We start from the raw sequence: 25,769 nt of genomic DNA, 5'->3' as shown, positions 1-25,769 counted from the left end.
AACATTTTTCCATTTCTTTGTGTCTTCCTCAATTTCTTTCATGAGTATTCTATAGTTTTCTGAGTACAGATTCTTTGCCTCTTTGGTTAGATTTATTCCTAAGTATCTTATGGTTTTGGGTGCAATTGTAAATGAGATCGACTCCTTAATTTCTCTTTCTTCTGTCTTGTTGTTGGTGTATAGAAATGCAACTGATTTCTGTGCATTGATTTTATATCCCGCCACTTTACTGAATTCCTGTATGAGTTCTAGCCATTTTGGGGTGGAGTCTTTTGGGTTTTCCACATAAAGTATCATATCATCTGCAAAGAGTGAAAGTTTGACTTCTTTGCCGATTCAGATGTGTTTTATTTCTTTTTGTTGTCTGATTGCTGAGGCTAGGACTTCTAGGACTATGTTGAATAGCAGTGGTGATAGTGGACATCCCTGCCATGTTCCCGATCTTATGGGAAAAGATCTCAGTTTTTCCCCACTGAGAATGATATTTGCTGTGGATTTTTCATAGATGGCTTTTTATAATATTGAGGTATGTACCCTCTATTCCTACATTGTGAATTTTTTTTATATTATGTTATCTTAATCACCATACATTACATCATTAGTTTTTGATGTAGTGTTCCATGATTCATTGTTTGCGTATAACACCCAGTGCTCCATGCAGAATGTGCCCTCTTTAATACCTATCACCAGGCTAACCCAGTCTCCCACCCCCCTCCCCTCTAGAACCCTCAGTTTGTTTTTCAGAGTCCATTGTCTCTCATGGTTCATCTCCCCCTCCGATTTACCCCCATTCATTCTTCCCCTCCTGCTATCTTCTTCTTTTTTTTTAACATATAATATATTATTTGTTTCAGAAGTACAGATCTGTGATTCAACAGTCTTGCACAATTCACAGCGTTCACCATAGCACATACACTCCCCAGTGTCCATCACCCAGCCACCCCATCCCTCCCACCCCCCACCACTCCAGCAACCCTCAGTTTGTTTCCTGAGATTAAGAATTCCTCATATCAGTGAGGTCATATGATACATCTTTCTCTGATTGACTTATTTTGCTCAGCATAACACCTCCAGTTCCATCCACGTCACTGCAAATGGCAAGATTTCATTCTTTTTGATGGCTGCATAATATTCCATTGTGTGTGTGTGTGTGTGTGTGTGTGTGTGTGTGTGTGTATGTGTATATACCACATCTTCTTTATCCATTCATCTGTCGATGGACATCTTGGCTCTTTCCACAGTTTGGCTATTGTGAACATTGCTGCTATAAACATCGGGGTGCACATATCCCTTCAGATCCCTACATTTGTATCTTTGGGGTAAATACCCAGTAGTGCAATTGCTGGATCGTCGGTAGCTCTATTTTCAACTTTTTGAGGAACCTCCATACTGTTTTCCAGAGTTACTGCACCAGCTTGCATTCCCACCAATGGCCTACACTGTGAATAGTTTTAATCAAGAAAGGATGCTGTACTTTGTCAAATACTTTTTCTGCATATGGTTCTTGTTCTTTCTTTTATTAATGTATTGTATCACATTGATTGATTTGTGGATGTTGAACCAACCTTGCAGCCCAGGAATAAATCCCACTTGGTTATGGTGAATAATCCTTTTAATGTACTGTTGGATCTATTGGCTAGTATTTTGGTGAGATATTTGCATCCATGTTCATCAGGTATATTGGTCTGTAATTCTCCTTTTTGAGAGAGTCGTTGTCTGGTTTTGGGATCAAGGTAATGCTGGCCTCATAAAATGAGTTTGGACGTTTTCCTTCCGTTTCTACTTTTTGGAACAGTTTCAGAAGGATAGGTATTAATCTTCTTTAAGTGTTTGGTAAGGGGCGCCTGGGTGGCTCAGTCGTTAAGTATCTGCCTTTGGCTCAGGTCATGATTCCAGGATCCTGGGATTGTTGTCTGATTATTGTCCCCCAGGACCCTGGGGCTCAATCAGGTTCCCTGCTCACAGGAAGCCTGCTTTGCCCTCTCCCCCTCCCCCTGCTTGTGTTCCCTCTCTCACTGTGTCTCTCTCTGTCAAATAAATAAACAAAATCTTTTAAAAAAAATAAATAAATGTTTGGTAGAATTCCCCTGGGAAGCCATCTGGCCCTGGGCTCTCGTATGTTGGGAGAATTTGGTTACTGCTTCAGTTTCCTTACTGGTTATGGATCTGTTCAGATTTTCTATTTCTTCCTGGTTCAGTTTTGGTAGCTTATACGTCTCTAGGAATGCATCCATTTCTTCCAGATTGTCTAATTTGCTGGCATATACTTGCTCATCATATGTTCTTATAATTGTTTGTATGTCTTTGGTGTTGGTTGGGATCTCTCCTCTTTCATTCATGATCTTATTTATTTGGGTCCTTTCTCTTTTCTTTTTGATAAATCTGGCCAGGGGTTTATCAATCTTATTAATTCTTTCAGAGAACCAGCTCCTAGTTTCGTTGATCTACTCTACTGTTCTTTTGGTTTCTATTTCATTGTTTTCTGCTCTGATCTTTATTATTTCTCCTCTCCTGCTGGGTTTAGGCTTTATGTGCTGTTCTTTCTCCAGCTCCTTTAGGTGTAGGGTTAGGTTGTGTATTTGAGACCGTTCTTGTTTCTTGAGAAAGGCTTATAGTGCTATGTACTTTCCTCTTAGGACAGCCTTTGCTGTGTCCCAAAGATTTTGAACAGTTGTGTTTTCATTTTCATTTGTTTCCATGAATTTTTTAAATTCTTCTTTAATTTCCTGGTTGACCCATTCATCCTTTAGTAGGATGCTCTTTATCCTCCATGTATTTGAGGTCTTTCCAACTTTCCTCTTGTGATTGAGTTCTAGTTTCAAAGCACTGTGGTCCAAAAATATGCAAGGAATGAACCCAAACTTTTGGTACCAGTTGAGATCTGATTTGTGACCCAAGATGTGATCTATTCTGGAGAATGTTCCATGGGCACTAGAGAAGAATGTGTATTCTGTTGCTTTTGGAAGAAATGTTCTGAATATATCTGTGAAGTCCATCTGGTCCAGTGTGTCATTTAAAGCCTTTATTTCCTTGTTGATCTTTTGCTTAGATGATCTGTCCATTTCAGTGAGGGGGGTGTTAAAATCCCCTATTATTACTGTATTATTGTCAATGTGTTTCTTTGATTTTTTGTTATTAATTTGCTTATATAATTGGCTGCTCCAGTGTTAGGGGCATAGATATTTAAAATTGTTAGATCTTCTTGTTGGATAGACCCTTTAAGTAGGATATAGTGTCTTTCCTCATCTGTTATTATAGTCTTTGGTTTGAAATCTGATTTGTCTGATATAAGGATTGACACCCCAGCTTTCTTTTGATGCCCGTTAGCATGGTAAATTATTTTCCATCCCCTAATTTTCAATCTGAAGTTCTCTTTGGGTCTAAAATGAATCTCTTGCAGACAGCATATCTATGGGTCTTGCTTTTTTATCCAATCTGATACCCTGTGTCTTTTGATTGGGGCATTTAGCCCATTTACATTCAGGAGAACTGTTGAAAGATATGAATTTAGTGCCATTATATTGCCTGTAAGGTGACTGTTACTGTATATTGTGTCTGTTCCTTTCTGGTCTGTGTTACTTTTAGGCTCTCTGTTTGCTTAGAGGACCCCTTTCAGTATTTCTTGTAGGGCTGGTTTGGTGTTCACAAATTCTTTTAGTTTTTGTTTGTCCTGGAAGCTTTTTATCTCTCCTATTTTCAATGACACCCTAGCTGGATGTAGTATTCTTAGCTGCATATTTTTCTTGTTTAGTGCTCTGAATATATCATGCCAGTCCTTTCTGGCCTGCCAGGTCTCTGTGGATAGGTCTCCTGCCAATCTAATATTTCTACCATTTTGGTTACAGACCTCTTGTCCTGAGCTGTTTTCAGGATTTCTCTCTGTCTCTGAGACTTTTAGATGTCGGGGTGTTGAACTATTTTTATTGATTTTAAGGGGCTTCTCTGTGCCTCCTGGATCTTGATACCTGTTTCCTCCCCCAAATTAGGGAAGTTCTCTGCTATTATTTGCTCCAATATACCTTCTGCCCCTCTCTTTCTTCTTCTTCTGGGATCCCAATTATTCTAATATTGTTTCATCTTATGGTATCACTTATCTCTTGAATTCTTCCCTCATGATCCAGTAGTTGTTTATCTCTCTTTTTCCTCAGCTTCTTTATTCTCCATCATTTGGTCTTCTATATCACTAATTCTCTCTTCTGCCTCATTTATCCTAGCAGTTAGAGCCTCCATTTTTTATTGTACCTCATTAATAGCCTTTTTGATTTTGACTTGGTTAGATTTTAGTTCTTTTATTTCTCCAGAAAGGGATTCTCTAGTATTTTCTATGCTTTTTTCAAGCCCAGCTAGTATCTTTATAATCATTCTGAACTCTAGTTCCCACATCTTACTAATGTCCATATTGATAATGTCCATATTGATTAGATCCCTGGCAGTTGGTACTGCCTCTTGTTCTTTTTTTTTTTTTTTTTGAGGTGAGTTTTTCAGTTTTGTCATTTTGTCCAGAGAAGAATAGATGAATGAGAGAACAAAATGCTAAAAGGGTAACAATGACTCCAGAAAAATGTACACTAAAAAATCAGAAGAGACCCGAAACCAGGGGGAAAAGAAAGGAAAAAACAAAAGCAAAAAAGAATATGATCAGGCTGGTGAATAGAACAGAGCCACACACTAGATTTTGGGTTTATTTTGTTCCATTAGGAGAAACTGCCTCCCAAAATTTTAAAGAAAGAAAAACATATATATACAAAAATAAGGGTAAATATGATGAAGGGATGGAATATGATTGTAAAGATGAAAATTTAAAAAGATTTTTAAAAAGGAATTGATAGGATAAGAAGTTGGTTGAAAAAAGAAGGAAGAAAATTAAAAAAAAAAAAAAGAGAGAATGTGATCAAGCAGGAGACTAGAACAAAGCCATACACTAGATTAAGATACATTTTGATCTGTTAGAAGAAACTGTATCCCAAAATCTTAAAGAAAGAAAAACTCATATATATACAAAAAATAAGGTTAAATACAATGAAGGGATAGAATATGACTGTAAAAATGAAAATTAAAAAAGATTTTAGGGAGCCTGGGTGGCTCAGTCATTAAGCGTCTGCCTTTGGCTCAGGTCATGATCCCAGGGTCCTGGGATCGAGTCCCGTATCAGGCTCCCTCCTCAGTGGGAAGCCTGCTTCTCCCTCTCCCACTCCTGCTGCTTGTGTTCCCACTCTTGCTGTCTCTCTCTCTCTGTCAAATAAATAAATAAAATCTTTAAAAAAAAAGATTTTAAAAAAGGAATTGATAAGATTTTGGTTGAAAAAGAAAAGAAGAAAAATTTTTAAAAAATAGAAAAAGTAAAAATAAAGAAAATTTACAAAATTAACTTTGAAAGACTAAAGAATCATGGGGGAAAAGCCATGAATTCTATGTGCTGTATTCCCCTAGTGCTGGAGTTCTGCCGTTCTCATTGATTGATAAACTTGGTCTTGGCTGGATGTTCTTGCTGATCTTCTGGGGAAGCCTGTTGCTGCGGTTCCCAAATGTCTTTGCCAGAGTCAGAATTGCCCCGCCCTTGCCGGGGCCAGGCTAAGTCATCTGCTTGGTTTTTCTCTCAGGAGCTTTTGTTCCCTGCAAGCTTTCTGCACAGCTTTGGAGGACTAGAATGAAAATGGTGGCCTCCCAATCTCTGCCCAGAGGAGCCAAGAACTCGGGGTCCCACTCCTCAGTGAGCCCCCAGAGAAAAGCAGTCCTGTCTCCCTGTTCTCCAGCTGCACTCCATGCTCACCAAGCCTATGACCGAGCATTTCTATCTCTGGCACACTACCCCGTGTGGAGTCTCCAAACCCAGCAGATCCCTGTGGTGCATTTCTGCACCGCTCCTCCCGGGGGAGGAAGGGGAGTCTCCCCAGATTTGCCACTTGTTGGGTCCCCGCTGGAGGAGCAGTGGCCCAACTGTGCCGCAGATCACGGTTTATGAAAACCCTGAGCTGAGAGCCCACTCCTGGGCTCTGTCTCTGCAGCCGGCTTCCCCACTCCGATACCTGGGAGCTCTGCTGCACTCAGGCACCCCCGTCTTTCTGTGACCCCGAGGGTCCCAAGACCACACTGTGCCAGCAAGGGTTCCACCCCCTGCTTAGCCACTGGAGCAACGTCCCTCAGTGGAGCCAACTTCTAAACGTTCTGATTTTGTGATCCGCTGCTCTATCACTTGCCAGAAGTGGCGGTCAGAGGCCCCCTCTCCTGCCATCTATCCTCCCGAATATCGCCTCAGATTCACTTCTCCGCATGTCCTACCTTCCAGAAAGTGGTCACTTTTCTGTTCATAGAATTGCTGCTATTCTTTTCTTCGATCTCCTGTTGAGTTTGTAGGTGTTCAGAATGGTTTGATAACTATCTAGCTGAATTCCTGGGACCAGACGAAATTTTGGTCTCCTACTTCCCCACCATCTTCAGATAAATCTAAATTTATATTTAAATTCAATTTTGCTTATAGTAGGTGAGTCCAGGCATATAACCTTGTTGTAGCCTGTTATGAAACAAAACAAAACAAAACAACATTTAATGTCTCCAAGGTAGTTAAAAATATTTGCTATATGTACATAGTACTTGGTATATGTTTATACCAATTATAAGGGCTATTAGAAGACTTAAAATAAATTTTGAGAAAAATAAGGAAATATGCCATGTTCACGATGGGACATATGATACGCTATGAGTGTATCATATCTGATCTATAAACCTATACATTCAATGCACTTCTATTCAAAATCCCTATTGTGTTTTTATGAAAGTTTATAAATTGATTCTGAAATTAATATGGAGCAGTAAAGGGTCATGAATAGTGTTAAATTTCTGAAAAAGAAATGAAAATATATTTCAAAACTTTACTAGGGTGTTAGTGCTATTTACACAAATAAACCAATGTAAGAGAATAGAGAGCTGAAATAGGACCGTACTTACGTGGAATTTGACAGGCATGTAGTGCAAACTATTCCCTGCACCCAGATTAGCACACGATTTATATATTTTCATTGGTGCCCAAACATGTAGGCTTATTATGATGGGCTTTCTATTCAAGTGGCAAATTTTCAGTAGGAATTTTGCAAATCATTTAATGAAAATTTGTATCATAAGCATTCAAATGGTGAAAATGATTACACTTATCTGTGAACTACTTAAAAATGGGCTCATGACCATTCTTATCCTGGGGTGGAGGTAGGAGGGCAGGTGTATGGAACTAAGACCCTTCATTAAAAAGAATGTTAGCTATGTTTGTAATGTTTTATTACTTAGATTAATTGGAAGCAAATATGACTAAATGTTAATAGTTCCAGGTGGTGATATTAGGGTGTTATATTATTCCTTGTACTTTTCTGTACCTTTTACATTTCTCAAAATACGTTATATGTTTTACATGATGAAACCATATTCTGCTAAGAAGTCAAAATATTGGACAAACCTAATCATTACTGGAGTTTTAGAAAATTATTTTTCTAAAATAAATGTTATATGTGTGGTTTTATTACTTTCCAAAAAAGTGAGCTGGTTATTTTTGTCAGTGAGAGATACCCACCTATTTCTTTTTAATGTCTCTTTTTGCCTGAACCAGCTCAGTTTAAGTTTTCATTTATTTTGCCCAAGATTCTCTGAGGCATAGTTTCAAATATTTTCTAACAATTGGGGGTAAAGATATTGGTCTTGAACTCACACATAGAAATCAATAAGTAGAATAATGGTTTGACTCTTCCCTTGAAATGTCTATACAATGAAACTAAAATGTATGCTATAAATACATTTTCGTGTTTAAAATATATATTAAGGCCATGATTTTAGAGACTATAATTGCCAAGATTTTCTTTAATGTGGATTTTTTTTCACTTGGTTTATGTAAATAAGAATCTAGATCTTCAAAATATGATCGTGTATGTGTTGTTTTCACTTCTAAATTAAAGTTTGTTTTCATTTTTGGAGATGACAAGGTCAAGACAGAGCGAGAATTGCCTCCATTTATTTATGGACGAGATTTTAAATGCCAGCATTTTCACTACAAAGAGGATCAATATTTTCATGTTCATGGAGGAATTGAATTTGATATCAGCACACCTTCAATTGAGAATGCTTTGGAAGATTTTAAGGTTTAAATTATTATTGTTTCTGAAATGGTTTGTCATTTCACAACTCTTTTATTTTATTCTCCATCCAGAAAGTCTCTGTCGGTACGAGCACTAGGCCAGTCTCCAAATGATTATCTTCCTAACTCACTAATCTTTTCATACATTATGTAACATACATAAATTAAGTGCAACTATATCTGAGGTATGTTAGGTGTCAGAGATGAAATGACAAGCTAGGTACAACTATCCTCACAGAATTTGTAGACTTCTAATGGACCATATGTGCCCTAAAATAGTTACAGAGTATAGTAGAAATCTTTCAACATTCACTACATAGTCTTCCATTTTCCTTGAAGATTAGTATTAGAAAAGAGATCCTCTAGAGTTTAGGAAAAATAATTTAATCTAGAATTTAATATAAACATAACGTTTGAATTATCATTGCTTTCCTACCTTCTTTACACTATCTTTTCTTTTGTATTTTTTCCTCACTCCTGTAGTAGGAATTGGATACATGTGGTTACCATTAGGGTCTGGTGGGATACTATATTAAATATATATCATTTACAAGTATAAAATTTCATCTAAAAGAAGCCATAATTGTTTGGACTTGTTTAAAGATATGTTTTTAGTAACATAACTCATATTTTAGAACAATTTGGAAAAAATACGGGATTGTGCTGCTGATGCATTTGCAGAAGATTCAGGATACAAAGAACATTACTCAATACCAGTCATGGAACTTAATGGAAAAAGGTAAGGAACTTTCAGTAATTATTCACAGTAGCCAAAACTTGTTGAAAGTTAGGAGAAAACAAGGAAAGTGTCAAAATGCAAAGATTAACTTAATACCTCAGCATAGAGATCCTAGAACAATAACCCCCATGAATGAAATACAGACTCAACAAAATATTAAATAGTGTACTTATTGCTTCATGCTCTTTGGTACATTCTGTATAATAATCCTTAGAGGTGGTGATTAGTTCTTATAACTATCACTGTGATTACATGGGGATGGAGGTGAGGATCAAACCCTGGGGGCCTACTGAAAAGCAGTGGACTCAGCACAAAGCCCTTTAGTTCCATGAAGAATATGATTTAAAATCCTCTTCCTCTGCTGGGTCTTGTTCTGCCTGTCATCTTTTGAAGCTGGATGTTTCTCTAAGTTTTGCTAGGGTCTTTTTTGAATTATGTTCTTGGATTTTCATATCTTGGACACTGAAGTTTGGAAATATGGAAAGTAGAGCTGGGGGCATTATTATTAGGAGGTAGAGACTTGAGATTTAAAAGTATATAGGAGAGGTTTTTTTGTTTTGTTTTTTGTTTTTTTAAGGCATGGAAGTGGTTTAGAGAATAGGACCAAGTCTAGAACTCTGGAGAATAGCAGCTTTTAAATGGGGTGGGGAGAAGCAGAGGAGAAAGCAAAGGAGACTAAGAAGGAATGATACAGGGAAGAGGACCAAGAAAGTATGATAGCATGGAAGCCAAGTGGGGAGAATTTTTAAAATATGGAAATAGTTAAAAGCATCAAATTCAACAGAGAAAAAGGCCAAGTAAACTTAAGACTAAAGAGAGCACTCAGTTTGACAATGACTTGGTAAGAGAATTAGTTCTGGTTATAGGCTATGTGTAATAAGCTGGGTAAAGTTGGGGAGGGTTCATAGGATATGAAGAAGTAAAGACAAAGGTTATAAATTTTTCTCAAGATGCATAGCAATGAGGAAAATACCAGAAACAAGGCAGAGGGAGAAGCAGGATAAACAATGAAAGGTGGATCTTTCCATTAATACTGCCTGGATGCTCACATGGTACTTGAGATGAAGTCAAAGACCATGTGGCTAATGACCTCCATGATTTGGGAGGGAGTTAAGTAATAGACCTCATGCCTTTAGAATGGACAGTTAGTGTGCATCTCCCTGGAGGAGGAAATCTCTCGCTCAGGGATCCAGCATCTGTTGACATACTCCATGTACAACCCTTGCCAAGCTAAATAGTATCCTGGAAGCACCTCTGAATAATGCTTTATTTTCCCAGGTTGTAGTGTCTGGCTGGACACTAATGATCCTGGGATGCAGGGAATCAGGTGAGATGAAAGCTATGCTTGGTGAGAGGTTGTTGTGGATGAAGAAGCATGGCTGGCATAAGCACACTGCCACTGAACTGTAAGGGATCCAGTCATATTGTTGCAATGGGATGCCACAGTGGAATTAGTTCTCTAGTTTCTGACTAATGCACAACATGTGGTCATCAGTGTTGGTGAACTGTAGTTAGTTGGATTTGAATTTACAGGCTTTCAAAATCAGCAGGAGTTGTTTCCCAAACCCAGTCAGCATGGAGTAAAAGTAAAAACCACAAGTGGAATACTAATCAGTATTTTCCTGGTTCCTGTACCAATTACTAGAGAACTTTCAGTTTCATAATTGCCACCCCCATATAGTTGTTCCTAGGAATCTCATATGCTCGTGGATCAGCTCTCAGGTACTATAAGATTTCTTCAGTTTCCTTCTTTCCTGTCTTAGCTCTCTGTAACGATCCACTGCTGGGCTCCAGGCACTCCATAGGCCCCATGAAGGTAACTCAGCACTAATGCCATTGCATTAGTGATGCTGTTGTTCTTGGTTGGGGATCTGGTGTCACCTCTGGGGCTGGCTCCTCCTCATGCCTGCTAAACAGCGTACATCAACTGTGAGACATGTTGAAGCCAATCCAATGAAGCAAGGAGAATTTCTTTCCTAATTTTATTGGTTTCAAGGAAGTGCTGCCTTGAACCCCTAACAATTTGGTGCAAAAACAACATGTTTAGTCATTTTCCTAACAGTTGTTCTTTTCTGTGATGTAGGGATCATTCTATGTTGGTGCGGGACCAGAGAATAATCTGAATGATTGAAAACATGCCTTCTTAAAAATCTCCCCTCTTTGATTTTATGTATCTTGATATTCTCTTTCCTCAGAATGGTTTATCTCCTAAGACACCCCTGGTCCCTTACGAAAATAGGATCAGTTCCACTGGCCCTCCAGGCATGCCTGGGAACATCGAAGTCCTAGATTGATTTTGGTTCAGGTTGAGTTCTTCTACCATACCAGAATCAAAAAGTAGGGACCACAGTCAGGTACTCAGGATTTGACCACCCGTAAAACTACAAGAACTCATGAATTATTTATTAAGGTGACAATGGCTGGAGGAAAAAGATTAATTTATTCCAGTACTAAAATGTCCTATTTGGGGGAGAGCATACCAGCATTGTGATACTGTTGTGGATATTAGGAGGCAGGTCAGAAATCAACTTAATATGCCAGTGGTATATCAGGGAAATGCGGTGCTGGAAGCTCCTCAGAAGCTGGGTGCCGATTCCCGGGCAGAATAATATGAAGAGAGTTATTTTAAAAGTGAGGCTCCCTTATAGTCCCTGCTGATGACTACACATAAGGTTTTGAGTAAGAACAGTGGTATGTCATTATGCAGTACTTGGATGAAGGCTCCCTCATGGCACTGGCCATCTGGGCTTTCTGTGCATGCAATATCATCTCTCTGCGGGCCGGTGTAGGTTGTGTATCCAACCTTGGGTGGGGGCGTCCGCAGAATTCTGTGGTAGAGACTTTCTCAGGGTAAAGCCACCTTTACCACCTCTTGCTTCTTCAGTTTCTAGGTAGGATAGCCCCCTGCTGATTCTAGCTGCTTGATTTGTATTGGATAAGTAAATTGAATTTCTAGAAGAAATCAACCCACATTCCCCTGGTGTGTGTTAAATTTATAAGTCTGTTTCATTGCCTCAGCAGTGATCTAAGAGTACATCACTGAGTACCAGGGCCCCAGGTGTAGTCAGCAGCTTCTGACCCCATAACAGTTTACCACAGCCAGAGCTCGCTCCCTGGAGAAGTCCATAAAAAGAAGAGGTTGTAGGCACTGGGACTCTATGATGTGGTGCTGGGCCACTTGAAGGCCGAAGGGCAACCTCAGTGTGATCCCCTATGCCCACATCTGTGGAGGCAGGATTACGGGACTTGGGGTATCTGTCTGTGGTGTCTACTCTTAGCAGCGTGTATGACACTGAAGAAAGGTGAGCTGTCTTCTTCTAGAAATTTAGTTTAGTCGTCCACTGTAAATCAAGCATCTAGGTATGATTCATACAGCTCCTTAGGCCCTAGAACCCATCACTACCATGATTTGAAAGCCTTCAAATCTGAGTAAGATTCAGAATACCTATTCCTCGATTTTGGAGCCTGCCTGGAGTCTAGTAAGTTAGGCAAGGCCCCATCCGTGAAGGTGGCACCTGCACAAGTCAGGGCCCACAGGAAATATGATAAGTCCCGCCACCTGGACTGGCACTGTATCTGCAAGGTGTGGGTGAAGACAGCCTTTAGTTTATATTTTTGTGGTCTAGTTTCCTTTGAGGAGGAGAGGATGGTGGATGGGAAGCATAACAACCTCAAATAAATGCGAACAGGTCCTCAAATATGCCTCCATCCCTGCAGAAGTCTATTATATTCAGAAAACTGGGATGGAAGTCAAGGTTAAGGAGGAGAGGATATTAGCCTCTGACCAGTTCATAACATAGTATTTCCCTAAGACCTTCTTTTTCAGTCAAGTACAATTTAAACTACAGTTTTATATTTAATTATTATAGAAAAATACAGTTTAGTCAGTATAGAAAAAAGTACCAAATTACTTCAAAGTCAGAAAGATTTATCTTTTTTCTTTATTTTTTAATAGCTACTATGTGATCTGTTTTGAACTTGAAACTTACTATCATCAACTATATAAGACAAAGTGGTGGGGAGCCATAAATGAAGTCGTGAACAATCTGAAACCAAAAAGACTTCCACTAACAGATGCCCAATTACATGAACAATTTAAGAAAAAATTTGGTTTCAAAAAAGCTATGAAATGCAAGGTATTTCAGTAATTATCACATAATTTAGTGTAGGAAACTATTATAGATAATATTATTATAGATAAGTCTATGTCTCAAATTTTTATCTTAGGGATAAATATTAGGTTAAATAAAGCTTTCAATATGAAATAAAACTTCCACATTTTAGCAGCTTAGATGCTATATAATTCTGGATTATAAATTTCTGGTAGGGTTACAGAATAATCTATTAATGAACTGGATTGTGACCAATCTTCATAATGGCTAGTATTTATTGAGTGCTTATTTTGTGTGCCAGGCACTTTATAAATCCTTTTAAGAAACTTTTTCAAGGTACTCGTACTATTGTTATCATTCCTATGTTACAAATGAGAAATTTGAGGTGCAGTAAGTTAAGGATCTTCCCCAAATCACACAGCTAGTAAATGGCAGTCAGTCTTCAGTCCTGGGGAACCAAACCTGAGGAACAAACCTGTCATCCTGAATCAAATCACTATATCTGTTTCAACAAGCTTCATGTACAGCTTCTGGAACTGATAAGTGGTGAGCTCACCCATTTCAATGGATACACTGGCCTTTATTTACCATTTATTTATCTCAATGTCCATACATTTAACATTTTAATAACCTGTTCATTTAATTTTAAAATATTAAGTAGTCAGAATGTCTCAAAGAAGAGTGTACTGTTTTTACCTCTGTTTTGAGAACTAGAGCAAAGAGGACAAATTGTATTTCTGTAACTATATATTTCTATTTCCTAGATTTCTAAATTAGATTGCTCTTCAATCAGAAAAGGAACCCAGTGATCTCCATTTGTTTAAGTAGTTCAGAAAGAAAATTGTCTATCCTGTTTTAATTGTCTCCGAAGAAGGATCTACTTCTCCTTAAAAAAAGAGGGAGAAAAAAACTTCCCAAAAATATTTTTTAAAGTTCTCAATGTTTCTTTTAGTTCTAATAACTTTAGTCTTTGTCCAGTGAGACACTATCCACATGGATCTTGTGAAAATTCTGTAACTGAGCACCAATCCTGTGATTATATTAATATATATTTATTAATTATGTTATATATTAACATTACATTTATTATAAATATATTAATATATATTTATTGTCCTTTTTTTCCTTAAGCTAAACTTTAAGTATACTTTGAAAAATTTATTCTGGCCCTCTTAATAATTTTAGAGCATCCCATTTGGTATGAAGTCTGCTGTTGAAAGAGGATTATCTGCTGTTTTCCATACATTTAGCCGTAAAACCTCAAGCTCAACCATCAATGTTTCAGATGAAGCAGGTTATACTATTTTCCATCATGCCGCTCTACACAACAGAGTTGCTATTATATGTCAACTGTGCAATGCTAACTTCAATGTCAACCAGAGACGCTTTATTATGTTTAGCCAAGGTACCATAAAGTTTTTAAAATTTAAACTGTTTTTCTTTTACTTATTACCCCTGTTCAGAATTAAGAATGCATGTTGATTTTATTTTATTTTTAAGATTTTATTTATTTATTTGAGAGAGAGAATGAGATAGAGAGAGAAAGCATGAGAGGGGGAAGAGTCAGAGGGAGAAGCAGACTCCCTGCTGAGCAGGGAGCCCGACGCGGAACTCGATCCCAGGACTCCAGGATCATGACCTGAGCCGAAGGCAGTTGCTTAACCAACTGAGCCACCCAGGCGCCCCAAGAATCCATGTTGATTTTAGAGCAAGATTAAAATTTGGCATTGGGACCTAGAGCAAAGTTGAGGTTTTTGTTTCCCTTATTTCAGAGGGGCTCCTTTTAGTTTTCTAAGTATATCACTTAATTGATCTCCTATATAGTATTATTTATTGCTTATTGTGTCTCCCTCACTTGAATATAAGCTCCTTAAAGGCAGTGATTTGGTTTACTTTGTTTGCCATGATATTCGAGTGCCTAGAAGAAAGCCTCAGGAAATAGTTGTTGGATGAATGCAGGGTAGCATTTGGTAATCACTGGGATAATTAATATACAGTGATGTACTATAGAAATTCAGAGAAAAGGTAGATAAATGGAGAACCCAGCAGGACACCCATTTCTTATCCCAGAGTTCTCAACCAGGGAATAGTATATTCACAATACATAAATACAAATTATAATTCATAACAAAAAATTCACCATAATAATAATTTTTTAAGTTAATGGCCCCTTTAAGGCTAATTTAGTTTTGACTTTAAAAAGCCATTTTTCCTGATTATTAGCTATGCATACCTCTATATGTATTCATTGGAATAAATTTAACCAGTATAAAAATGATAACGTTGAAAATGAAAGCAGAAGTCCTCCATAACTGAAGAGGGAAATAGAGATAAAATATCAGGAATAGCTGATACAACAATATTGGCAATAAGAATCGATGATTTTATATTTTAGCTAGCTGTCTTGAAAAGTTGTGTTAAATTTTCACACACCAAAACAAAATGTTCTGCTTTAATCCTATTGACTACTAATAAATTCTATACTCTTACCAGTGTGATTAAAATGTTTTGATATTAAGATACTTCCATTATTTGATTAACATGGAGCACAAATTCAGTTAAGTTTAAATGTAATGAGTACTCTGTTATTTAAAGATGTGTTCTGTTTTAAACCTTTTTTGGTTTAAATTTTGGTAAAATTTGGTAATTTTTTGGTGTGAAAAAAATCTTTGGTAAATTGAAGTCTTTCGTTCATCTTGTGACTACTTGATTTCCATTTGGAATCTGTCCATCCCATTGGATAGATTTTGAAGTATGGAAAATGTATAACTCTACCTGCAATGTCTACGCATTATGACTTTACAACACAGAACTGCCCCAACTGTCAGTTTTGATCAGACACTTGAGAGGCAGTACCCCAGGTCTGCTCTGCCATGATGTCGGGGCATGCACCATGCCCAGATGGCTTGACCAAAGCTTAAACTCAATCCTGTTTGATGTAATCCTGCCTTTGGTATCCAAACGTAGCCACTTTGTTCTTATTCATATGAGTTTATTTTGACTAACTTAGGAAACTGCTGTACATTAATAATCATACTTCTCTGTGTATTCCCCTTTAAAACAGAGTCATCAAAAATGGACATGAGAAAAGAAAGAAATGGTAAGACATAAGTAAATATTTGGTGCATTTGAAAAGGTTATTGCATATATTAAAACTCTCCTTATAGTATTTAATCTCCAAAATGTTCTGTCACATGAGAACGTCACATAATGATGTTTTGTCTATATTTTGAAGTGTACATTTTTTTCTACCCATGGTCATTTATTTATATTTTTCTTAAGTCTTGGGGTTTTTTTCTTTTTTCTTCTTTTGACTGTGGAATTTGCAGTTACCTGTACTTATTTTTATAAAATCAGGCTAAAGTCATTTTTATGTCTTAATAAATAAATAAATAAATAAATGCAGCTAATATTATTTAGATATGCTGCCATCTAGTGACATTAACAATCTGTGAGGTCTGAGGAATGAGGCATTCTTGACTGAGGTGAGAGATTTGACCTAAGTATTGAATACAGAGAATCAGAAAAAATTTTGAAGGCTGTATCTTCTATCTCTAAGAGACTATGCCTTCATACTCTATATAGGATAATTCAAGGAGGGTTTTTTTTTTCAGGTTTTAGTCATATTTAGTTGATCAATGACCACCAACTTCAGTTTGGTTTGTTTATCCCCAGAATACACAGTCAGCAACACAGTGAACCTGACATGAAAGTGGTGAATCGTAGCATGATTTAGCCATTCTTCCAACTCAGGAGTTTGACATCTTTTTTTAATTCCAGTATAATTAATGTACAGTTTTATATTAGTTTCAGGTGTATACTATAGTGATTCAACAATTCTGTACATTACTCAGTGCTCATCATGACAAGTGTGCTCTTTAATCCCCTTTGCCTACTTCACCCATCCCCCACCCACCTCCCCTCTGGTAACCACCTCCTCCCTGGTTTGTTCTGAATGTTTGTCTGTTTTTTTGTCTCGTTTTTTCTTTGTTTGTTTAGTTTCTTAAATTCCACGTGTGAGTGAAATTATATGGTATTTGTGTTTTTCTGAGCGACTTATTACACTTAGTATTATATCCTCTGGATCCATCCATGTTGTTGCAAATGGCAAGATTTCATTCCATTTTATGGCTGAGTAATATTCCATTATATATATACATACCACATATTCTTTACCCATTCACCTATCAGTGGACACTTGGGCTGCTTCCATATTTTGGCTATTGTAAATAATGCTGCAATAAACGTAGAGGTACATGTATCCTTTTGAATTAGTGTTTTTTAATTCTTTGGGCAAATACCCAGTAGTGTAATAACTTTATCATATTGTAATTCTATTTTTAATTTTTTGAGGAATGTTTCCATACTGTTTTTCACAATGGCTGTACCAGTTTGGATTCCCACCAACAGTGCATGAGGATTCCTTTTTCTCCACCTCCTTACCAACACTCATTGTTTCTTGTGTTTTTTATTTTAGCCATTCTGATAGGTGTGAGTGATATCTCATTGTGGTTTTGCTTTGTATTTCCATGATAATTAATTATGTTGAGCATCTCTTCATGTGTCTGTTGGCCATCTGTATGTCTTCTTTAGAGAAATGTCTGTTCGTGTCTTCTGCCCATTTTTAAATTAGATTATTTGTTTTTTGAGTGTAGAGTTTTATAAGTTCTTTATATGTTTTAGATATTAACCCCTTATCAGATATATCACTTGCAAATATCTTCTCCCATTCAGTAGGTTGCCTTTTAGTTTTGTTGATTGTTTCCTTCACTGTGCAGAAGCTCTTTATTTTGATGTAGTTCCAATAATTTATTTTTTGCTTTTGTTTCCCTTGCCTTAGGAGACATACCTAGAAAGGTGGTGTTATGGCTGATGTCAGAGAAATTACAGCCCATGCACTCTTCTAGGATTTTTATCTTTTCAGGTCTCATATTTAGGTCTATAATACATTTTGAGTTGATTTTGTGTGTGGTGAAAAAAAGTGGCCCAGTTTCATTCTTCTGCATGTAGATGTCCAGTTTTCCCAACACCATTTATTGAAGAGACTGTCACATTGCATCTTCTTGCCAAGGAGAGTTTATTTTTAAAGAAACCATTTGCGAAGACCTGAGTCTAGTGGGGGAGGGCGGCAGTTATTCAAACCAGACATCTTCCATTGGGGGAGGAATGCAACTAACCTGAGATGATCTTAGAGACAATAAGTGTGCTGACCTCATTCTCCTCCCCCAATCTCCTGCCAGGGATCCCCACTGGCAGACACCGACAGAAAGCCGAAGGACAGGGATTGCAAATTCTGCAGGGTGGGGAGTAAAGGGTGGGAGGGCATGGAGCTTATCTGGCCCACCCACCCTGTAGCAATTTGCAGTTGAGTAACAATAGTGTGCTTCCTGCATTACTGCTTTCTTTTTTCATTTTCTAAGTATCACTTATCCCTACCTTATATGATATTATCTCTCTATTGTGTCTCCCTCACTTGAATAAGCTCCAGTAAAGGGCAAGGATTTGGTTCACTTTGCCATGATATTCTAGTGCCCAGAAGAAAGCCTGGCATTAGTAAGTGATTAGGAAATAGTTGTTAAATGAATATATGAATGGATGGATGCAGGGTAGCATATGACAACCACTGGCGGAATTAATAGAGTCATGTAATACAGATATTCAGAAAAAAGGAATAAATATGGCTTTCAGGTCCCAGTAGAGCATCTATTCCCTCAACCAGCGTTCTCAGAGAATAGTTTCTTCAGACTACATAAACCCCTCCAGAACTTCGCTAATTCTAGCATGTCTTAGGCCAGTGTTTCTCATCCTTGTAGCACTGTTGACATTGTGGGCTGGATAATTCTTTGTTGTGGGGCGCTTTCCTGTGCACTATAAAATGTGTAGTATTTTTTTTTAACCTGTGTTGCTTTTTTATTTTTTATTTTTAAAATTTTTTTTAAGATTTTATTTATTTATTTGTCAGATGAGAGAGCACAAGTGGGGGAGTGGCAGACAGAGGGAAAAGCAGGCTCCCTGCTGAGCAAGGAGCCCAATGTGGGACTCAATCCCAGGACGCTGGGATCATGACCTGAACTGAAGGCAGACGCTTAACTGATTGAGCCACTCAGGTGCCCAATTAAGCACACTTTAAAGTAGTAAGAGGGGGATATAAGAACAGTACTCCTGCCCTCAGGTTGTGCTGAAATGGTTTTTTTTGAACAAGGGGGAGAAGAGAGGGAGAGGGCAGGTAGGGAGGCTTGTGTGGTTTTTAAAAAATACTCGTCAGGTCATTTTGATGTTTCTACTGCTGAGAGCAGCTAACAGCCTTTTGTTGATTGACATGAACCACCATGTTCCATAGTCCTATGATTGGGTCTCAGTCTTCTGGGGAGCCTGTGCTCCTGGACTGTGAACTTCACATGTACTCTCAGTCCTGGCCCCCACCTTAGGTGTGGCAGGGTGGCTGGAGGGGGGCCAGAGTTGGGTATTTCCCTTCCCCCCCAGGTAGGTTAGGCTCTGATAAAACCCAGCAGGTTAGGCTCTGGTAAAATAGTTTCTCCTGAGGGCAAGCCTTGTTAAGAGAAATGGAATGCTCTGGTATATCTCAAAATGGTTCCTTTTCCCCTGCCTCTCCGCGCCCCCCCCCCCCCGCAAGCATGAGGGGATATTTCTCTGATATCTACCATGAGGACCTTGTCAAACTTCTAGAGTTAAAACTCACTAAAGCATGGGGACCCCCTGGGACTGGGTCCCCCTCGAGTTTTAACTCCTCAACTTATCCACAATGAGCCACCAGCAATTTGTCAATTATAGTTCAGATTTTCCTACTGTTACCAAAACCCAGGTTCAACTGCCTGCTATTCAAAAAGCCAATTCTTGAGAGACGAGTTTTTTTTTTCTTTTAAAGATTTTATTTATTTATTTGACAGAGAGAGACACAGCGAGAGAGGGAACACAAGCAGGAGGAGTGAGAGAGGGAGAAGCAGGCTTCCCGCAGATCAGGGAGCCCGATGTGGGGCTCGATCCCAGGACCCTGGGATCATGACCTGAGCCGAAGGCAGACACCCAATGACTGAGCCACCTAAGTGCCCCTCGAGAGACGAGTTTTGATTAGAAAGGAATACAAGCTTTATTCAGGAGGCTGGCCACCGGGGGAGAAGGCAGACTCTTGTCCAAAGGCTAACTTCAAGTTTTCTGCCTGGCCCAAGAAGGATTTTTGAAGGAGTTTAGGGCAGTTAACCGTAAATCAGCTACATTTCTTTAATTACAGGCAGACTCAATGGTGTCAGTTATAGACATTATCTTCATTATCTTCATGCTTAGAGGTTGTGCAAGGGGGTTGTGCAGAGGAGTCTGGTTCCTTAGTGCCAAGGGGCTATGCAAGAGGTTCCGGTTTCTGTTTTGTGTTGTGCAGAAGCCTTCTGTTCTTTCTGGAAAGAATGCATAATCTATAGATAAACAATGAAAGGTTAATCAATCACTTGGGCAAAGGGTGATTGCTAAAAACTTAAAGACTACTAGGTTGGCTGGAGGGGCTGAGGCAGCTTTACTACTCTAGCACTAGGTCCTGTGGAGATTTCTTTTTAGTCACTTATGCTTCTCTGTATCTCTGTCTGTATCTCCAACTTTGGGGGGCAATATTTTTGCCCTGAGACCTCACTTCTCAATCATATCCAGGAAGAGTTGTAGATTTCTCAGGTTGTTTAGTTTTCTACTTGCTGTTAGGACAGAATGGTGACTTAAGCTCCTTCCATGCCAAACCAGAAACTGGAAGGCTAAGCAGTGATTTTAGATAGATAAATCAGGTCAGATATTACAGATGATCAAAAACTATGATGTAAAGCTTAGACAAGGAAGGCAGGCCAGAGGCCATTGAAAGTGTCTGAGTTGGGAGAAAACCAGTGCTTCACTGAGGAATTATCATTTAGGCTGAGAAATATGAGTTAGCTGGATGCTGGTCAGAAAAGCATTGTTTGGGAGAAAGAAGCTCTTATACAGCAGGAATAGCCCAAGGTGACCGGATAATTCACCATCCAAATCAGGGAGACTTGAAAATGGAAGAGGCACTATTAATCATCATGCTGGGGCAACAGGCATAGATGAGTACTTTCCTGGGCGAGCTGGGTCATGTGGCTGGCTACCCTGCATTTGAGGAGCTGCAAGAAGGCCCAAGTGAGGAGAACAAGTTGTGTATGTCATGGGTTTTTTGGTGGGAGGGGGGATAGCTTGCAGTTCAGGTTAAATTGGAGCCAGTGGATCCTTTTCCTATATTCATGATCAGATGTCCTTGAGAAGCCACTGAAAAGTTTTAAGCCAGTAGGTAAGAAGATCAGATTTATATTTTGGAATAATGGATTGGTGAAGGGCAAGAACAAGGTGGGAGGCGTAGAGTGGGGGGGTGGTGGCGGTAAAGATACTTAGACTTGGTGATGGACTGGTTCGGGAGATGAGATGAGAAGGAGATACTAAGCAGTCTTTCAGGTTACTGGTTTGTAGAACTGGCTGGATGGCGATATTCTTCACTGATTTAGGCAGCAGGGAAAGAGGACCAGGTTTGGAGGGAAAGATAATTCAGTTGGAACATGTTAAGTTTGAGGTGGTGTGTGGAGACACCTAGTGAGATGTTGGAGAAAAATATGTGGAGCTTGGAGGATAAAAACAGATCTGAGACATAATCCTGGGAGTCACCAACTTTTAGGTGATAAATGAAGTCACTGCAAAGATAAAAAGGCCCAAGACAGAGCCTTAAGGCTCATGTAGGCATCAGGAGAGTGAGAACGTCCCAAAGGAGACTATGAAGGAGTAGCCAGAGGGATAGGAGAGAAACAGGAGGTTATGATATCACAAAAGCCAAGGGAAAAAAATATTTTAAAGAGGAAGAACCTTACTGTTGAGAGGTTAAGGTAAGAATTGAAAAACACCCACTGGATTTCATAACATAGAGAGGGCTTTTGTGAGCGTATTTTTCCTTCAATTTCAAAGGATATTGCTTCCTACTACAAAACATTTAAATAAAATGGAAAATAATTTAAACAAGAAACAGCTTATTTGATCACGAGACTATTTTATACATTGACTTAATTTTTCAAATATTTAATATTTTCAATGTTATTCTTAATTTATAAAGAAGGATTGATTTTTAATGGTCAGACATCCTGAGTTAAAGACATATAGAATTGCCTAAATTAATCCTTTTAGTGCTTATCTTGGAGTTTTATATCACAATATTAAAGCTCTGTGGATGGATATCAAAAGATATTTTATTTATTTATTTATTTATTTATTTATTTATTTATTTATAAGATTTTATTTTCTTGAGAAGGGGAGAGAGAGAGAACAAGAGCAGCAGGGAGGGAGAAACAGACTTCAATCCCAGGATGCTGGGATCGTGACCTGAGCTGAAGGCAGACGCTGAACTCACTGAGCCACCCAGGTGCCCCAAAAAGACATATGTTTTACATAGACATGTTAGATATTGATCACTTAAGTGATTGTCTATCCATTTTAGGCCCAACACCTCTACATCTGGCTGCACAGGCTTGCTCCTTGGAAACAACCATCTGTCTACTCTGTTTCAAAGCTGATTACACGCTTTCTGAAAAAAGAGGCTGGATGCCAATTCACTTTGCTGCTTTCTATGACAATATTGGTATCATCATTGCTCTCTGTAGGAAGGATCCTAGTTTGCTGGAAGCAGAGGCAACAGCTGAGTAAGTTATTAAGCATTTGTAAAAATATAAATTTCTGCTTTTGTGGCTTGCCCCAAACACTGACACTAAAAGGAATGGTTGGTATCACTGATGTGAAAGGCTATAGTAAGGCTTACTCTGTTCTGGTCACTATCTTCTTCGTCTACCCCTTGCCTTTAGAATGTATAAAGACAGAACTTCTACTAGCCTATCCATGCTATCTCAATGGTGTGGCTCTACAGACTAGTTTATCAAGTTAACTACCAAGTGCTCTGGAAGAAGCCTGAGACTGGGGAGAGAAATGTGCTCTAAATTGGAACCTACCCAACCAGGAGGCAGCTCAAGTGCTCCAGACCAATGTGGATAGGCCTCGGATAACAGGAGAAACATCTAATGGTATCCAGAAGAGAAACATGTTAAAAAGAAGAAAATAACCTTGGGGGCACCTGGCTGGGTTGGTTGGATAGAACATGTGACTCTTGATCTCAGGGTTGTAAGTTAAAGCCCCAGGTTGGGTGTAGAGATTAGTCAAAAATAAAATCTTTTAAAAACAAGTTTTTAAAAAGAAGAAGATAGCAGGAGGGGAAGAATGAAGGGGGGGGAATCGGAGGGGGAGACAAACCATGAGAGACTATGGACTCTGAAAAACAAACTGAGGGTTCTAGAGAGGAGGGGCGTGGGGGGATGGGTTAGCCTGGTGATGGGTATTAAAGAGGGCATGTTCTGTGTAGAGCACTGGGTGTTATACGCAAACAGTGAATCATGGAACACTACATCAAAAACTAATGATGTAATGTATGGTGATTACCATACCATAATAAAAAAATAATAAATAAATAAAAAGAAGAAGAAAGTAACTTTGAAATAGGGAAACATCCCAAACACAATTTCACAATTTAGCTTCTATTTCACAATTCTATTTCATAACTTAGCAGAGGACCAACCTTTTGGATGGAGGTATAACTTCTCCTGAAGGTACAGTCTTGATAGCAACTGAAACACAGGTTATCATTTTGAATCTCTGAACATGACTTAGGCCTAGTTTCATTCAGATTTTTCTGGGTCTTCTCATAACCTGGCCATTATTATTCAGTGAAGAAATTAATCCTCCCTCTAGGTAAGGGCAGAGATGTATATAGAGAAAGCTCTCAGGACACCAGGGTCTCTTGCTAATAGATTCTCTAACTAATAGATTCTGGAAAGAGCCATGGAATGTGGAGACCCAAGTCAGCTCTGGTTCTGTCATATTGTGATGATGTATCTTTGAGCAGAAGCGGGGCACGGGGATAAAGACTGGTAGATTGCAAAAGGTCAAACAGTTGGATATCAGAGGTGGAAGTAAGAAGCTATCTATGAACATAAGGAAAAAGGAAAGGATTCATAGAGAGGACAGTTGCTGAGGTTGGGATCTATGTGGAGCTCATGAAGAGTGTGACAACGCAGGTGTGTATGACTGTGGAGCACAAATGAAGGTCGGACAAGGAGCCGAGACATCAGCACACAGACAGTCATTAGCATGGATGTTGAAGTCATGTTGGTGAGGCAATTCATGAGCTAAGGTCCTGGAAGAGGACCCCACAGGGTGGGGGGAGGCAATATGGAACTGAAAAGAGAAACATAATTTATGTGATAGTATATTTCTCATATGAGGAAAGTCAGAGTGATGGTGTTAAAGTAGAATTAATCTTTATTCCTACCATTGAGTAGGATAAAGAAAGCAAGAGAACAGTCTTTTTGAAGTACAAAAGGGAGAAAGTGAAGAGATGTTTATTCATAAAAGACAAGAGTTTCCACAGACCCAGGAAAAAGGGAATGGAGGAGAGAAAGAGAGAGGTCTCATGCTAGCTGAACAGAGGTGAAAATTCAAGGACAGGCAGCAAGAGGGGAGGTTTCATGAAGAGGGGAAAGCATGCGTATAAGGATAAAAAATAACTTTGAGGTGTGTGACATGGTGAAAAGAGTATGAGGGGAATATGTATCCAGACTGCACTAAGCACCTTATTCATCCCTGACACTAACACTGTGAGCTGAGTGTTGTTACCCTCATTCTTTGACAGACAAAAAAAGTAAGTCTGTTTGCTTCAGGTCACATTGCTAGTCAGTAGATCTGTTAAGATACAGTTGAAGCTACTGTGACAAATGTATGCCAAAATATTGTAGTTCCAACAAGGTGGACACATAGCCTTCCTCTCATTGCTTCTTCACATGTGGTTTCCATATCCCAGTACAAAACGGCACCTCCTGCTTTCATTGTGATGCCTGTATTTTAGCCATGAAGAGAAAAAGAAATGAAAGGTAATGGCACATTCCTTTTCTCTTTAGAGTGTTGCCCACGTAACTTCTACTAACGTCTCATTGGCCAAACTTAGGCATGTGGTCATAGCTATCCATAAAGGAAGCTGGGAAATGTACTATTTGGGGGGACAGCCATGTGCCTAACCGAAAGATCTGCACTATCTAAAAAGCAGATAGTGGGATTTTGAGAAACTCAGTTTCTGCCACGAAAAGGAAGCTGGGATTTGAGAACTGGACACGAAGAATAAAGAAATGGGTTGGAACACTCCCCAAGCCTCAGTTTCCTCATTTGTAAAATGTGCTGATAACACTTGTGCTTAATTACTGTAATATGCCCTTGATTTTTAGGAATCAGTGTACCCCCCTGCTGCTTGCTGCCACCTCAGGAGCACTGGACACTATTCAGTACCTATTTTCTCTTGGTGCTAACTGGAGAAAAACAGATATTAAAGGAAATAATATAATTCACTTATCAGTGCTAACCTTTCACACAGAGGTTCTCAAGCATATAATAGAGTTAAATATTCCTGAACTCCCCGTTTGGAAAACTTTAGTAGGTGAGTATACAACACATAATCTCTTTATAAATAAATGTTCTGATTATTATTCAGCTTAATCATTGATGCTTACTCTGAAATAGAGCAAATAAAATAATACATGCATATTTTAAACAGTTAAAGATCATAAAATAAACATTTTTTAGTTAAAACCAGAAATACAAATAATACTGAACTACATTTTGTGTGTACAAAAGTAGTTTTATTTCCAAATTAAAATCAAAGAATAATAACCCAGACTATATTTTATACAATTATATTTTTATTTTCCAACTTTCTCCA

At 38.6% G+C, this 25,769-nt stretch overlaps 1 protein-coding gene across 2 annotated transcripts in view; it reads left to right on the top strand.

Moving 5' to 3' along the window:
- Positions 1 to 25,769, top strand: part of ANKAR (ankyrin and armadillo repeat containing) — a 73,289-nt gene that overhangs the window by 10,465 nt on the left and 37,055 nt on the right. The window contains exons 3-9 of one of the 2 annotated variants that reach the window (XM_088021618.1): positions 7,957 to 8,120; positions 8,752 to 8,855; positions 12,811 to 12,991; positions 14,153 to 14,372; positions 16,032 to 16,067; positions 22,455 to 22,656; positions 25,279 to 25,487. In XM_088021618.1, the coding sequence (XP_087877744.1) occupies positions 7,957 to 8,120; positions 8,752 to 8,855; positions 12,811 to 12,991; positions 14,153 to 14,372; positions 16,032 to 16,067; positions 22,455 to 22,656; positions 25,279 to 25,487 (1,116 nt within the window). The remainder of the gene's footprint in view (positions 1 to 7,956; positions 8,121 to 8,751; positions 8,856 to 12,810; positions 12,992 to 14,152; positions 14,373 to 16,031; positions 16,068 to 22,454; positions 22,657 to 25,278; positions 25,488 to 25,769) is intronic. The other variant, XM_028124444.2, reaches the window with a different exon arrangement.

The sequence above is a fragment of the Eumetopias jubatus genome, unplaced genomic scaffold, assembly GCF_037043125.1.
Source record: "Eumetopias jubatus isolate StellerSeaLion01/CBP00866 unplaced genomic scaffold, mEumJub1_p1.0 scaffold_3, whole genome shotgun sequence".
In the NCBI taxonomy this organism is placed as follows: domain Eukaryota; kingdom Metazoa; phylum Chordata; class Mammalia; order Carnivora; family Otariidae; genus Eumetopias; species Eumetopias jubatus.
Note: the sequence above shows the minus strand (reverse complement) of the source record. Positions and strands in the feature narration are given on the sequence as shown.